At 40.6% G+C, this 17363-nt stretch overlaps 1 protein-coding gene across 2 annotated transcripts in view; it reads right to left on the bottom strand.

Moving 5' to 3' along the window:
- The window catches only part of GABRA1 (gamma-aminobutyric acid type A receptor subunit alpha1), a 254921-nt gene that overhangs the window by 93012 nt on the left and 144546 nt on the right, over positions 1-17363 (bottom strand). For both annotated transcript variants that reach the window (XM_040344730.1, XM_040344729.1), the window contains exon 7: positions 10343-10486. In XM_040344730.1, the coding sequence (XP_040200664.1) occupies positions 10343-10486 (144 nt within the window). The remainder of the gene's footprint in view (positions 1-10342; positions 10487-17363) is intronic.

Raw genomic sequence — 17363 nt, 5'->3', positions numbered from 1 at the left:
GTTTTGCCTCTCGTTCTCTTTTAAACCACAATAATAAACATTAACCATTGTAAGCACCCCTGCAAACCTTTTACTGAACACCTTAATTGAACAATATACTGATAAGTTAACAATGCTACTCACTCTGTTCTATACTGATGTCAGCATGTTCCCAGTTAGCACATATGCATGTAGAAGAGACTAATTGTCTTCTATGGCTGGTCTTCCTTCTCTCATTTTGACTGCTGCTTTGCAGGGAATTACAGGGGCTGGTAGCAAAACAGATTCATCATAGACTTAAGCTAATTGCATGTAAAAGTACAGTACATGCAAATATAAAAAAAAAAAAAAAAAAAAAAAACGGCATTTATTTGTGTTGTTTAAAAATGTCTGCAGTCCAGCTTTAATACAATGAAGGTTATCATTGTATATATTAACCACTTGCCGACCTCCTCATGTAGATATACGTCAGCAGAATGGCACGGACAGGCACATCAACGTACCTGTACGTGCTCTGCTTGACGTGGGTGAGGGGTCCGATCGGTCGGTAAGCCTCGGGGAGCGATCCGGGACGACGGCGCGGCTATTCGTTTATAGCCGCTCAGTCGCGATCGCTCCCCGGAGCTGAAGAACGGGGAGAGCCGTGTGTAAACACGGCTTCCCCGTGCTTCACTATGGCGGCGCATCGATCGAGTGATCCCTTTTATAAGGGAGACTCGATCGATGATGTCAGTCCTACAGCCACACCCCCCTAAAGTACTAAACACACACTAAGTGAACACTAAATGTTACAGTGCCCCCTGTGTTTAACTCCCAAACTGCAACTGTCATTTTCACAATAAACAATGCAATTTAAATGCATTTTTTGCTGTGAAAATGACAATTGTCCCAAAAATGTGTCAAAATTGTCCGAAGTGTCCGCCATAATGTCGCAGTCACGAAAAAAATCGCTGATCGCCGCCATTAGTAGTAAAAAAAATAAAAAAAAATAAAACTATCCCCTATTTTGTAAACGCTATAAATTTTGCGCAAACCAACCGATAAACGATTATTGCGATTTTTTTTTTACCAAAAATATGTAGAAGAATACGTATCGGCCTAAACTGAGGGAAAAAAATGTTTTCATATATGTTTTTGGGGGATATTTATTATAGCAAAAAGTAAAAAATATTGCATTTTTTTCAAAATTGTCGCTCTATTTTTGTTTATAGCGCAAAAAATAAAAACCGCAGAGGTGATCAAATACCACCAAAAGAAAGCTCTATTTGTGGGGAAAAAAGGACGCTAATTTTGTTTGGGAACCACGTCGCACGACTGCGCAATTGTCTGTTAAAGCGACGCAGTCCCGAACTGTAAAAACCCCTTGGGTCTTTAGGCAGCATTTTGGTCCGGGGCTTAAGTGGTTAACACTATACATATGTTTTAGAATTTACCTTAAAAAAATATATAATTTAACCAGTCTGGAGAGCCTTGAGTGACCTGCACACAGATCTGACCCCAACAATACTGATCACCTTTGAGATGAATTGAAACACAAAATGCTAATTTGGCTAAATGAGCACAAATTTCCCCAAGTACACTTTAAAATCTTGTGGAAAGCCTTCCCAGAAGAGTTGGTTATAGCTTTGGAAGGGGACAACTCTATATTAATGCCCATGGTATTGGAATGGGATGTTCTACAAGCTTTTATAGGTGTGATAGTGAAGTGTCCACAAACCATTTACTATGTGTACCTTTTGTAACATGTTTGTGTTACAACTGGGCACTGAGCTTTGTGCCTAAAGTTCCAGTTTAACCAATGACTAACTGCACAGAGAAAGGGTTTACAGTACAGGTAAGTAAGTGTCATTATAATGGCATAAACCAGGTTTCCCCTCTTCCTTTTTTGACAGAAGCCGTAACAAAGACAAGGAAAGATTTACATCAACGAGAATCAGAGTTTTTCTTATGATTCAAATACTTGCAAAAATATAGAGATAACATGGGAAAAAATCTAAAGCTTAAAAATTAGGAAAAGATGGACATAATTTGGCATGTCTATATGGGTACTTGGCAGCAGAGTGAGAAAACTAAGATTTATATTATTTCATCCTACAAGGATGAAGTAATGTATATTTCCACCATTCACTTTTTATCTGTCTCAGCCAGCCAGCAAAACAATGCTGTTGCTGTTGATAAAACACTTTCATGTTCTCATCCAATGTGCCAATGACAGGTTAAAGCCAAAGATCTCAAATCTGTCAGGTGTAAATGTGGCTGCCATTGACTTAGTCACTTTTATGTGAATGCTGCTCACACTGGAAAATGCTGCATGGTCTGTTGAGCAGGAAAGATATGCACTGTGAGCAGAATTGTAAATGGCAACAGAAACACATATTTCATGACCACCAGCCAGTAGAAAATGCTGGAGTTACATAAAATCTGTAGTATAAGAAGATTGGTGCCAAAGGTGGAAGTCATGAAAAATGTTACAGGTTACTGTATCTCAATCTAATGTACTTTAGTGAGCAAAGTTTCTTCCCAACGTGTTTTTCACCTATCAACAAGCCACCAATAAAGTAGATCTCAATTTATCACATACAGTTATGTATTTATTTAAAGTTCAACCAAAACTGTAGAACTCACAAGAAAAAGAGCATTTAGATGTCAAGGGGCCTCACCATTCAACAACCGATTAGTGTAAAAATAAATTAATTAATTAAGAAAAGAAGCCAGATGTTTTTTTGTTTTTCGAGTCAGGTGCAAGAATTGCTATTTGTTATGTTATTTGCTAATGTTAGGCACATGCATAAATGAGAAAAAAGTGTGTAAGATAGGCAAGTTAAAAGGTAGCAATTCTTAGATGGCATAAGACTTAGGCTCCATGCACACTGAAGCTGATAAACTGTAATTTATTGGCTTTTTTTTTTTTTTTTTAAAGCGCATAAACTGAACTCTATGTTAGCCTATGTGCCCATGCACACCTGGGCGTTTTTTAGTGTTAATGAGCTTTGGAGTTTATTGGCTTTTTTCTGAACACCCGAAATTTGCGTTCAATGTGCTGTTTTTCGGCGGGAAAAAACGCACAACTCCAAAAAACTCTGGCGCCAGCTTTTTTTAGCGTTTTTTTTATCCATTGAAAAAAAAGTAAAAAAAAAAAAAAAAAGCTACACTGAAAAACGCTGATTAAAGCTTTTGCAAAAATGGTAAAAAAACGTTGAAAGGCTCCCTGCAAAGCTACTGGCGTTTTTTTTAGCTTCAGTGTGCATGGAGCCTAAAGGTTAAAATGTTAGGTTGAAGTCTGCACAGATATAATAATTCAAAACTGAGCATTGAAATTTCCACATACGCTTTATGGTGCTGGGTTACCTTTAATGCTTAATGGATTGGTTGATCAGTATCTAACAAAAATACAGAAGATTCTATTACTAGAACATTTGTCCTCTAAATTCAGGATGGGTTCACACCTCAGCATGCAGCGGCTCACAGCAGGATTTCAGTAGGGCTCCATTCACCGTTTCAGGTCTGATTTCAGCCCAAGTAACGCAATTCACAACAGAGCCGCTGCGGAGATGTGTGAACCAGCTCTATAGAGAGCCGGTCACAATCTCCTGCTGTGCGAAGGGTATGCGGAGAAATCTGCATCCAATGTGCACTAGTTCTGAACCCACAAGTGTGTGCATTCTTCAAAGCCAGCTAGAAGCCATCATTATAATGTAGATGTTGCGTCACATGAGGGACATTGTTATTGTTCCACTCTAGAGTGTCTGTTTACATACACCTCCCAAAACAGTAGAACATATAATGTTATTAAATAAAAGAGAGGGAGAAGCATGGATGTGCATAAAGTTTTGCTACTTGCTAGGTCTGTGTCCTCGTCTATACATAACTGAAATAACAAACTTGAAAAATGATTTGAAAACCTAAAAAAAGTAGTCTGGATGAGTTCATAGGTGTGCACAGCCTATTGCAACAAGATGTGCACCCTAAAGCTCAAACACACATACATGTGTGTCTACATATATATGGCCCCAGCACATTGATCTCTCTGCTGCCACAGTGAAAAAAAAATCCATAAGCACTTGTCTTATGATAGAGACGGTAAGAGGGAGATCTTTCCCATATTCCCGCCAGCACACATAGTTTTAATGTTCATAGGCAAGGGGTAATTAGGGTATGCCCAGGCACATCCAGCACACCCTGTGCGCACAGCTATGGATGGGTTGCAATACTAACAGGTGCCTCTCCTTTTATAACCTATTCAATGAGGCGGTTGTATAAATTGCCTGATAGCATTGTTCCCATACACAGACTGGTGGAGAAACAGTGCCAGTTGCAAGAAATACTTAATCAGATTGTTATTGTTTATATTTATTTGAACAATTACAATACAAATTGTGACTTTTTATTACAAAGAATAAAGAATGGATTGTGTAGTGCAATAGAAGGTAGAAGATAAGTAAAAAAAAAAAAAAGTGAAACAATAAAAGTGAAATATTCCATTACATTTCGTACCTAGGGGGTGTGTAAAGTATGCCTGTAAAGCAGCGCTTGTTTCCCGTGCTTAGAACAGTCCCTGCACAAAGTGTAATTTCTGAAGTATAAAAAGTCATTTAAAATCACTGCTCCCGAAAAAACTGCTGTTTTTAAAACTTTTTTTTGTATTGATACATGTCCCCAGGAGCAGGACCCGGGTCCCCAAACACTTTTTAGGACTATTACTTGCATATTAGCCCTTAAAATTAGCACTTTAGATTTCAAACGTTCAAATCCCATAGACTTTGATGGGGTTCTAAAGTTCACACAAACTTTTGGTCTGTTCGCAGGTTCTGGTGCGAACCGAACGGGGGGGGGGGTGTTCGGCTCATCCCTAATTAGAAGGGAATATCAAGTACCTTATGAAGAATGTGCATAATGGATACCCAAAAATGCTGATTACTGAAGCACTGCCATAGGATATGATATAATGAACCTAGCTCACAGCTGCATCTCCATCAGATCCCCCATATCATTGGGTCATGAAAATGCAGCATCTCAATGTTTTGGCACACAAACCCTAATGCCTTGTACACACGATCGGAATTTCCGATTAAAAAAGTTAGACGGAATTTTTTCATTGGATATTCCGACCGTGTTTGGGCCCCATCTGACTTTTTTTCCATCAGAGTTTAGAAATAGAACATGTTTTATTTTTTCCGATGGAAAAAAATCCTATCGGAAATTCCGATCGTCTGTGTGGAACTCTGACGGAGAAAAAACACGCATGCTCAGAATCAAGTCGACGCATGCTCAGAAGCATTGAACTTCATTTTCCTCGGATCGTCGTAGTGTTTTAGGTCACCGCGTTTTGGACGGTCGGAATTTGGTCTGACAGTGTGTATGCAAGACAGCTTGAGCGGAATTCCGATGGAAAATTCCATCGGATTTTATCCCATCGGTGTGTACAGGGAATTAGACTTTATAGGTAGTCTCTCTCTGCACCACACAGCATAAGGAGTATTATATTTTCTCCAATTGATTTAAGGGGATAGTATGATGAAGAATGTGCTCCCACTTACACATATATAAATGAGACTCCACAGAAAATTGAGCACAAGAAATGATAGCACATAGATGCATTGCATAGTAGTGTGATGCATCCAAGCCCCCGCAGGATTTAAAACAGATAAAGACTGAACTTGCTGTATGGTGGAATTTGTTATGCCAAATAAAGTTGGTAAACTACCTCTGAAGAGCTGAGATATAGAAATTGGTACTGGGGGCATTTAAAAGAGATACAACAGCTTAGGTAGCATTTACATCTTGAGCACATTTCCTCTCCCAAATAGGAAGATATGATAAGAATTCTATTGTTTCAATGTGCAAGCTATTTCTTGGAATGGGGAGGGAGGTGGGTGTAGTTAACATTATACATTGTTTGATAAGAAGGTGTTATGTAGATACTCAAGTTTGTGAGGGTGTAGGGGCATTATTGGTACAGGTAGGTTTGCTGGAGAGTTATGAGGCGGTGGGGATATTAACAGGTACAGCTTCTGTCTTGGAAGTGTTAATTGTGTAGCCAGATAGAGCCCCAAAAGTAGATAGTAACTTATGCATGATAGAAAGAGAGGTGTAAGGGTCTGTCAGAGTTAATAAACTGACATCCATAAATAAAGAGATCTTGTATTATCTTCGTCTTACAGCTTTCGCTAAGACCCCTTTCACACTGGGGTGGTTTGCAAGCGCTATTGCGCTAAAAATAGCACCTGCAAACCGACCTGAAACAGCGGCCTGAGGGTTTTCACACTGGAGCGGTGTGCTGGCAGGATGGAAAAAAAGTCCTGCTAACCACATCTTCGGAGCAGTGAAGGAGCGCTTTGTATACCGCTCTTTCACCACTCCTGCCCATTGCTATTTTGCGGCGCTATTCGCCTTAGGCCCCTTTTCTAATTTTGCAGCGCTATTCGCCCCACAGCGGGACGGTTTTACCCCACGTTAGCGGTCGAGAAAGGGTTAAAACCATCCACAATGTGCCTCTGCAGAGGCGCATTGCCGGCGGTATAGCCACGCTGTCCCATTGATTTTAATAGACGGGAGCGGTAAAGAAGCGGTATACACACCGCTCCAAAGATGCGGCTAGCAGGACTTTTTTTTCATCCTGCCAGTGCACCTCTCCTGTGTGAAAGACCTCCAACTTTCACACAGGAGAAACATCAGCAGCTGTTAAGGGATGGTTTGCAGGCGCTATTTTTAGCGCAATACAGCCTGCAAACTGCTTCAGTGTGAAAGGGTCTAAGGGTTCTGAACAGTAAATAAACAGTAAGGGTGATAGTGGGCACCCTTGTCTGGTTCCATTGCTCATCTGGAATGAATGAGACACTTGGGATGTAGGGTGGGAATACAGAGCTTTCAAGGTGTAAAAAGGGACCTTTAAATCCAACAGAAGAGGGGGGCAAACATGTAAGTACAACCTAACTAGGTGAAAGTTATTTGATAGTCTAAGTTCAGGGTGAGGGCAGGTGGCTTAGTGCTAATTAGTACTTCAATCAAATCTATAGTCTGTCAGGTGTTGTCCTCCCACGTGCCTGGCCAGGAAAAATCCAACCTGATCTTTATTTATGAGTTTGGCAATTAATTTGGTTAACCTGCCAGTATTTGCCAGGATTTCCATAACATTTTTATAGTCAGACTTGACTAGGGATATAGGCCTGTAATTGTCTGGGATGGCTGGGTTTTTTATGGGTGTGTGGGGGATTTCACATTTAGGTAAGGACCAGTATAAAGCTATCAAGTGGGGAGCTAAAATTGGGAGAAAGGATTTATAGTAGGAGTATGGCAGACCATTCGGGCCCGGGGGACTTATGTAGCAGGAGTTAATTGATAGCCTCTAAGCTCCTCTATAAAAATGGCAGGGTTTAGAGGAAAACAATTTGTCAAACCCCCCTGTTTAAAATGAAGGTGTTTGGGGCTAAGCAAGTGTACATTTTGTGATAAAAGTTCCCAAAAGTTTTAGGCATAGCCTGGGGGTAATATGTTGGAGTTCCATGATGTTAAAAGAGAAAATCATGTAGGGACTGAAACGGTGGAGCTTATTCACTAACATACTGAGAGGTAATGACTAAGCGCTAATATTTGCATGAAACACATCTCTTTGTCCCCTGTTCCATCTGTTAACCACCTGTCACATGAAGCTTCAATAAAGAGGACTTTAAGAAGTGCACCTGTCCGGTATCTTTGCTTTCTGAACATTCAGAGATGCTTACTGGACTATTCATAAAACTTGGCTATTTTGTTAATATCTAAAGCTTTTATTTGATTTCAAAGTGTGGTAACCATGCACAGGTGAGCCAATGTTGGGAAGGCCAAAGTTGAGATTCCATAAGTAGGTTTTACAGAGATTGGATTCTCACTTCAGACAGGTTCTTGCTGTAATGCATTGACCAGAGAAGAATGCGTTTGTGCCTCCCACAAAGTGGAGACCTGTTGCACAGTACCTTCATTGAGTTTTTTGTTTTTTATTAAATCCTGAGCAAGCTTTTCTCTAATAGGTGCTATATGTGTGAATGACTCAATAAAGTGCCAATGATAGGATTTGAAATATAGACCCTGATATCACTAGTTCAAAAAAAATAAAGCAAGTAATTTGGTTCATTTCAGAGACAATGGAGCTGGCTATTAGAGGGGTTAAGACCAGGCCTTTCTGGAACTTTTTTTTTACAAGTTTAAATTTGTATTTTTTGCTAGAAAATTGCTTAGAACCCCCAAAAATTATATATATATTTTTTAGCAGAGTCTTTAGAGACCAAAAATACGATTGTTGCAATATTTTATGTAACACCGTATTTTCACAGTGGTCTTTCAAACACAATTTTTGGGGAAATTAAAACACAACAGTAAAGTTAGCTCAATTTTTTTTGTGTAACGTGAAAGATAATGTTACTCTGAGTAAACAGATACCTAACATGTCATGCTTTAAAATTGCTCTCGGAATGGCAACAAACTATAGTACTTAAAAATCGCTTCTGCGCACAAGCATGTTCCGGTAAGCTCGAAGAGCAAAAGCGGAGAAGTTCAGATCTGCTTCACACCCACACAAAAATAATTATTAAATTCCTTTACTGAAAATTTATAAAAGCAACTGGATTGGTACAGGCAAGAAGGAAGAAGAAAGCAAGGTTGACGCGTTTTACACAATTCACATGACTTGTCAACACTACACAAATGCAAACACAATCCACTCTATTATATGAGGTTAATTACATGACAGTTCTGGTGTATTGAATTAAATTAAGTGATTGCACAAGCCATTCTGGAAAAGCTCTCCTGTTTAAAAATAGTAAGCTCGGAGACCACCGGGAAGCGACAGGAGGGGGAGGCACCTCCCGCCACGACTAAAAGTGATCTTGTGGTGAATCCGTTGCTGGGATCACTTTTATCTGAAAGAGAATCGCCCACAGTACAAAAAGATACCAGGGTTATGGCAGCTAGCTGCTGCCATAACAGCATTTATTGTCAAATGATGTGAATATACTGTGGGTGGTCTGTTTGAAAGCATCCTTGGTATCCTATTGTGTGTTGAAAATCAGTAATGTAAGCGCCACTTTAAGCTCCATTAAATTCTCCAGTCTGCAGTCCATCAGGTACTGGTTTTCAGGACCCTTTCCTGGCACAACATAAACAAGGAGAAGCTGCACATTGATGGCCTAGCACCATAGGTGGTTATTGCACTTGACTGGCTAGATAAGAGTGCCTGCCTGTGGCCACTCCCCCTATAATGCATTTCACCCTGATGGGCTTGATCAGAGAATAAACTCACCTGCCTTTTCACAATCTTATTTAGAATAAACAGTAAGCTGCACATGCACAGCTCAGTGTACTTTTTCAGTATACCTTGAAGTCGGAATGAGTGAATTCCCATGCACATGTACTTGCATTGCATCGCTCCAGCCTAGCCAACCAAGATAGCTGAACATCCCGAAAACAGAAAAAGACTAGGCTAAGATGTTAATGCTGGCAAGGGAGCAGGGTGAGGTGAAAATAATACCCCTTTAAGAACTGCTCTTCAACACAGTAATTAGTCAGGTTCACATCTACCCTGAGTGTTGTTGACTGTGTGGAATTAAAAAGAGTTCCAATGCTGTCAGTTTGATAAAATATACATGCTTGCCTGATAATAAAAAAAAAGTAAAAAAAAAGTCTGCGTTGTCATAGGAACTATCATCGTATTTCTTTTTTCCTTATTTCCTATTTTTTTTTCTATTTTAGAAAAACAACAGCTCACCCTAAGCTGCTTGTTGCTAAGGGCAACATTTTTTTTCTCAGCTTTTATTAACCAGCCACAATGTTCCTGTTCAATAGAGCTTACCAGTTGTTTTCACTGCCGGAGACTAAGAGAGACAAGGTGACATATTCAAGGTCATCCAAAGATGATACAAAGATATGAATTAGGGCTCCGGTTTGTTTTGGTTTTCACAGTACATTAGGCTGCATCCCCTTGAAATATACTTTTGTTATTTATGATAATGAAGGCTGGCTGTCACATGCTTGTTTCACCTGCCAATAAAACTGCTGCGACAGAATTATATGCCCATTTCTAAAAACAATTTCAAATTTCAAATAAAAGACAATTATTTCTGGCAATCTAAACAGACCCAAATTCTCCTTCTTTCCTTACTATTTATAATCTGCCCTTTTTGTTTTGCTTCAGATGTTGAAAAGGGCATCATTACCAGGATTAACTAAGCCTGAAAATGATAGTATTGGACAATAATTGATCATTAGATTTTCTCCTGTTGCCATAGCAACTCATCTGCTGCTGAAGTCAGCTTCTATTGCTTGAGACAAGGGAAGTTAATAGGATGTAAAGCATACAATATGTGAAGGCAAAGCACAAATATTCACAAACCTGTGCTAGATTGAACAATTCCAGATGCCACATTTAGACCCAGCAGATCGTATTGATTTAACCGAGAGCCATCTTCAGCAACGACAACAGACTGTGCTGGTTCTCGGGTCCAGGTATACACGACTTCAGCCCTTGTGTAAGCATCTGCGTTCAAACATAAAAAAAATATTATGATCAGTAAATGCTTTATCAATCTGTTGCCTCCACAGAACTAGCTATAAATAGTGATTCATTCTTCTAGTCAGAAATATTTTATTGCAGATTTAGTAGCAATAATAATTATAAGAGACACCTAGGTAATCACTGGCATACCAGGATCTCCTCTGAGCAGGAGGAAGAGTGGGCTCAGGATATGTAGCAGGGCCGATCCTCCCTATAGGCTCACTATGCAAGCCGCTTAGGGCCCCGCAAAGCTGCGAAGGGCCCCCCAAATTACTAGAGGCCCCACCTGGTGAGAAGTCATTTTCGCCCCGCTTCTAAACTCGCTGGCTGAGTTATTTCCGACAGCAGAAAACCCCCTCCCCCCGCTTCTCAACTTTCTTTAATGTGACATGTCACTGTCGTCAGTGCCCCCCGCTTCTCATTTTTAATGTGCCATGTCATTTTGCTTAGGGCCCCAGGGAGGTCAGGATCGGCACTGATATGTAGTATCAATTCTTTCAATGCTCATTCAGGGGAATGATGAACATCTCCTTAATGGAGGCCATTGTAAACTTTTTTAAACAGTGGTATTGTGTTCCCACCCCCTAGCTAAAATATACCCAGATTTCTCCCCTGTGTGTTTCCGAGGTTGCACTCTTTTGGGCTCCCTATTCCACATATGATGGTCCTGCCCCCGCATTAAAGGTTTCTGGAACAACATTTTCAAAATGATGCATGGGTGCAACCCTTCCACAAAAACCCCAAGATAGCTCTCCTTAATCATAAAGTCGAGAATCTGTCCAAATATACTCAGGCATTTGTTGTTTTTATGCTTCTAGGAGCCTAAATTACTATTGAAAAATCCTGAAAAAGTCTTTGGTCTCACTGGCAAATGCTAAATGGAAAATTTCCTGGATTATGGAACAAGAAAAATTAGTTGACATACTCCAGGATAAGGTCCAGGTCTTCAAAATGATATGGGAACTATAGGTTTTTAACACCCATACCCCTCTTTATCCTGTATTCCTTGCCTCATAGATGGCCTCCACACTATTTTATTTGCTACCTCTCTTCCTGTGCCTTTTCTTCACTTCCTTTCTTTACGGAACATCCTAGTCCCTGCTCTCTATCGTTTCTTCTGATTTTCTTTATCTCGTGAGGGCATCACAACACAGCATGACAAGGGCTATATCTTGGGAAATCTAACCTTACTCAGGAGGATCTGGGGACTGAGGGGTGTTTCCACAATGCTGCTCCCAGTCCTGTCTGGGAGGTGGGGTCAAGTAGTCCCTTCCAATACTTTAATATGTTGGGTATTTTCATATTAATCATAGTTTTTTAGTGAATGTGTATCTTGCTGTTGTCCCCCTTGTAAGGTTTATTTAATTTTTGGTAACTTGTTTCACCTAGCTAGCAGATATTTACTATATCATAGGTTGTAAACCCAAATAATACAGAAGTCAGAATACATGTACTGTATATCTCTCAAATATGCTTGTTTTAAACAATCCATTCTGTGTAATCCCGATATTCTGGGCCAGATTCATACAGAATTGCGGCGGCGTAACGTATCGTCTTTACGTTACACCGCCACAAGTTTTCAGCGCAAGTGCCTGATTCACCAAGCACTTGCGTGTAAACTTACGGCGGTGTAACGTAAAGCTGTCCGGCGCAAGCCCGCCTAATTCAAATGGGGCGGGTACCATTTAAATTAGGCGCGCTCCCGCGCTGAACGTTCTGCACATGCTCCGTTAGGAAATTTCCCGCCGTGCTTTGCACGAAAATACGGCGCCCTGACGTATTGTTTGAACAGGAACGTGCGTAACGTATTCCCGAACGTCATAGGAAATTTTTTTTTTTTTAATTTGACCCGGGAATGACGGCCATACTTTAACATGGCTGGTCTAAAGTTAAGCCATTAAAAAGCAGGCTTAACTTTGCGACGGGAAAAAACGACTTGCGACGACGTAACGCACGCGAGTACCTTCGTGGATCGCCGTAAAAGCTCATTTGCATACCCGACGCTGGAAAACAACGCAAACTCCACCCAGCGGCGGCTGAAGTATTGCAGCCTAAGATCCGAAGGCGTACGAAGCCGTAAGCCTGTTGGATCTTAGCCAAATGCCGTTGTATCTTGTTTGTGAATCACAACTTAAGATACGACGCAGCAAATTTGAAAATACGCCGGAGTATCAGTAGATACTCCAGCGTATTTCTTCTGTGAATCTGGCCCTCTGTTTTTACCACATTGAGTCCTTAATCGTGTATATGTTTAAATTATAGATACCCATGTCTTGATTGTTTTTGAATGTCTGGTTTGTTCAATTTATAGTTTCTATAGGAATTTTGATATTTCAATAATAAAAGATTAAAAGAGAAAAAAATAAATCCTGATCACTGCCCTAGAGTAGTACAGTGTTACTATGTACCGGCTACTGCTGTTATCATGTGATCGCTGTGACCAATCACAGCAGATCACATGACAATTGTACACAGTAAATGGCTTTGATTCATGCCATTCATTGTGTATAATTGTGTTGATCTCTGTGATTGGCCCAATCATAACTAACCACAATGGTAAGCACTGAATGAATACATTTTGTACCAATTTTGGTATAATGCAATCATAATGTGTAAAAATAATGTGTAAAAAAAAATCCTGCTCACTGCCCCAGAGTAGTACTATGGTAACACTGTGCTGCTCTGGTCACAGTGTGTAAGAATTTTTTATTTATTTTTTAAGTAAAAAATTGAAAAAAAAAAGTAAAATATGTAACAATATAATTGGAGGATACATCATATATCCAATCTCTCTGCTCCCAGGGAGTTTAGCATGCAGCCTGAGCCTGTCTGAAGGGACACTGGGGAAGCCAGGCAAATAGTAAAACATATTTAAAATAAAAGCCACTTGCAATATCACAACAGAACCAATTGTGCAAAAACATACAGAGAAATAAATCGCCCTGCTAAATGAATGATAACCGAAAAATATTAATTTAACAATAGTACATATAGTGCTTGAACAAATGAATGACCAGTGACGAGCAAACAGAAGAAAATCCTTGAAGTATCATCCAAAGAAAGTGATTGTTTGGATGAATCCACCAAGTGCACCTCTGCCGTGATAACTGGTAGGATGCATGCTTACTAGGGATGTTTACTAGGGATGAGCTGAACACCCCCCTGGTTCGGTTCACAGCAGAACATGCGAACAGGCAAAAAATTTGTTCGAACACACGAACACCATTAAAGTCTATGGGACACGAACATTAAAAATCAAAAGTGCTCATTTTAAAGGCTAATATGCAAGTTATTGTCATAAAAAGTATTTGGGGACCTGGGTCTGGCTTCAGGGGACATGTAGCAATACAAAAAAAGGTCACGGGAAACCTGCGTTGTGCCAGAGGGGGTGGGGTCACCCGTACACGTCATTTGGTAACCCTGGGCTTTCTCCTTGCACCAGAGAGAAGGCGGGGTCACCCGTGCATTTGACGGGTGGCCCCGCCCTCAGCTATAAAAAAAACTGTCACACCGGGAGAGCGTCATTCGGCCAGGTGCCTCCTATGGAGGCGGTATCGTTCGTAGCAGGGGAGGGGTTTCTGCATTGCTCGAGACTGGATTACATTGTTGAAACTTTTTTTTTCTTTTTTTCTTTTTAATAAAGGACTTGTCTCCTGTCTCCTGTGGTTTTTAACATTTGGACACATTTTTTATTTTTTTGGGTGAAATGGTAGGCATTACCAATTCACATAGGGGGGCCGGGATCTGGAGTTCCCCTTTGTTAAAGGAGGCTTCCAGATTCCGATAAGCCCCCCTCCCGCAGACCCCTACAACCACTGGGTAAGGGTTGTGGGGACGAGGCCCTTGTCCCCATCAACATGGGGACCTTCTCCCCATGTTGAGGGCATGTGGCCCGGTACGGTTCAGGGAGGGGCTCTCTTGTCCCCTCTCTTTTCCTGCAGCCTGCCAGGTTGTGTGTTTGGATAAGGGTTTGGTATGGATTTTTGGCGGAACCCCACGCCATTTAAAAAAAATGGCACAGGGTTCCCCTTAATATCCATATCAGACCTGAAGGGCCTGATATGGAATTTGGGGGGACCCCCACGCATTTTATTTTTATTTTATATTCATACCAGACCCAAAGGGCCTGGCAATGGACTAAGGGGGAACCCATGCTGTTTTTTTTTCAATGACTTTTATCTGTATTGTCGGGACTCGACAATTCACTGTCCTGGCACACACTGCCCATCCCCCCTACAGTTAGAAGCACTCCCTAGGAAGCACTTAACCCCTACAGTGCCACCTAATGGTTAACCCCTTCACTGCCAGTGTCATTTTTACAGTAATCAGTGCATTTTTATAGCACTGATCGCTGTAAAAATTACAATGGCCCCAAAAATGTGTCAAAAGTGTCCAATGTGTCCGCCATAATGTCGCAATAAAAATCGCTGATCGCCGACATTACTAGTAAAAAAAATAATAATAAAAATGCCATAAAACTATCCCCTATTTTGTAGACGCTATAACTTTTGCGCAAACCGATCAATAAACGCTTATTGCAATTTTTTACCAAAAATGCGTAGAAAAATATGTATAGGCCTAAACTGAGGAAATGTTTTTTTTATATATATATTTGGGGGATATTTATTATAGTAAAAAGTAAAAAATATTGTTTTTTTTTCAAAATTGTCGCTCTATTTTTGTTTATATCACAAAAAATTAAAACCGCAGAGGTGATCAAATACCACCAAAAGAAAGCTTTAATTGTGGGAAAAAAAGGAAGCCAATTTTGTTTGGGAGCCACGTCGCATGACCGTGCAATTGTCAGTTAAAGCGACGCAGTGCTGAATCGCAAAAAGTGGCCTGGTCTTTGACCAGCAAAATGGTCTGGGGCTTAAATGATTAATGAATAATTTTTGATTATCGTTCATCTAGCGCTGCACTTTTTTATGGTAGAAACCAGGCAAATGCATGCATGGAGAAATGTCTGGGATGCTCTGAAACCTTAACCTCCCTGGCGGTATGATTCTTTCAGAAAAAAGATGCTGAAAGCGGTACCATTATTTGCAAGGAAATTTGGTGTTTTATACTGTAGGTCTGTAATTTTTAGGAATAACTCACTTAAATCTGACCAAACAAGAGACTAGTAGGCATCCCGGGTATGAAATTTTTTTAAAAACAAAATTATAAATTATAATATAATAAATAATTATAAATAATTATAACAAGTAATAATATAATTATAATAAAAATGATTCAATAATGTAATCAACTCAAAATCATTGAAATTTGCTCAGTTGCAGAATTGTCGCTGTCATTATTATTTTTTTTATGACGAATTTCCCCACAAATCTCTATCGCACAATTCTGCAAGTGATTATAATTTATTATCGCTGTTTTCTAGCTGATCTAAAACCATTTTTGACATAAAGGGACACTTTTGGTTGCTTATGGACAATCTACAGTTTGCAGGGAGAAAGAACAGTTTTTATTTTATAAAAGAACATGTAGGGCACTGGACACACCACTAGGGACAAGGGGGGTGTGTATTTTTTACATACAGTACTGTAATCTATAAGATTACAGTATACTGTATGTAATGTGTTTGTTTACGTTTTTGAATTTGGCGCCGTTCTCCGCTCCCGTGCGTCGTAACGTCGCAGGGAACGGAGATCGGCGGCACAGGACGACGCTGTGTGAATCGAGCGAGGTCCCGCTCGCTCACACAGCGCGGTGACATCGCTGGATCCAGGGACAAGGTAAGTAACTTTGTCTGCTGCTGCAGCGAGGCAAGCCCGAGTCTGACTCGGGGTTACCGCTTTTGGTATGAAAATCTCACCCCGAGTCAGACTCGGGAACACCGCCAGGGGGGTTAAGCTGGCCATACATTATACTTTTGTTTTATTAAATTTTCCTTTAGATTTACCAAAACAATATAATAGGTCAAACCTAAACACTTTTTTTTAATGTGCATGCAATCAGGCAGGCTGTTGAACTACATAGTTGAGGGTGAATCTAAAGAAAACTGTATAGTGTTAGGCCAGCCTTAGGCCCCTTTCACATTGGAGCGGGAGCCGCGTTGGCGGTATAGCGCCGCTAAAAATAGCGGCGCTATACCGCCGGGATTGCCGCGGGAATCGGCCGATATCGGTGCGGTATTAACCCCCGCTAGTGGCTGATAAAGGGTTAATACCGCCCGCAATGCGCCTCTGCAGAGGCGCATTGCGGGCGGTATTGCCACGGTTTCCCATTGTTTAAAATGTCTCTCCTCTCAGCGCTCCAAAGATGCTGCTGACAGGAGATTTTTTTTTTCTCCCGCCAGTGCATCGCCTCAGTGTGAAAGCCCTCGGGCTTTCACATTGAGTAGGCAGTGAAAGAGTTTTTCAGGCGGTATAGCAGCGCTATTTTTAGCACTGTACCGCCTGAAAAAATTCCTCAGTGTGAAAGGGGTCTAGGAGGATAGGTGAAGGGTGTGTGCTAATGAGGTCATCTGGTAAACTCCTTACTGTGGCTTACTGATTTCTCCATCTCAAATCTATACCAGGGTGTCTCTGAAGCTTTCTAAGACATGTAGCAAGGGCTGAGGGAAGGCATTGTTCTCAAAATCAAAGAAAGCTTATATTTTTCTGCAACCTAGGAACATTAAAGCGGTTGTAAAGGTTTGTTTTTTATTTTCTAAATGGGAGGGGACGAGCATGCTGACTAACCCCCAGCCAGAACGGCTTGGATGATGGGGGCAAGCTTACTGAGAAGGAACAAGAAGTGAGAAATTCAGACAAGGAAAAAAACATTTAGAAGGGAAATCGAAGGAAAAGGTAAGTGAACCAACATTGCATTAGCTTAAAGGAACCCATTTAGAAAATAAAAAACAAACCTTTAC

This window comes from Rana temporaria, chromosome 3 (assembly GCF_905171775.1).
Source record: "Rana temporaria chromosome 3, aRanTem1.1, whole genome shotgun sequence".
NCBI lineage: Eukaryota > Metazoa > Chordata > Amphibia > Anura > Ranidae > Rana > Rana temporaria.
The sequence above is the reverse complement of the archived record's forward strand: the minus strand, read 5'-3'. Positions and strand labels throughout refer to the sequence as shown.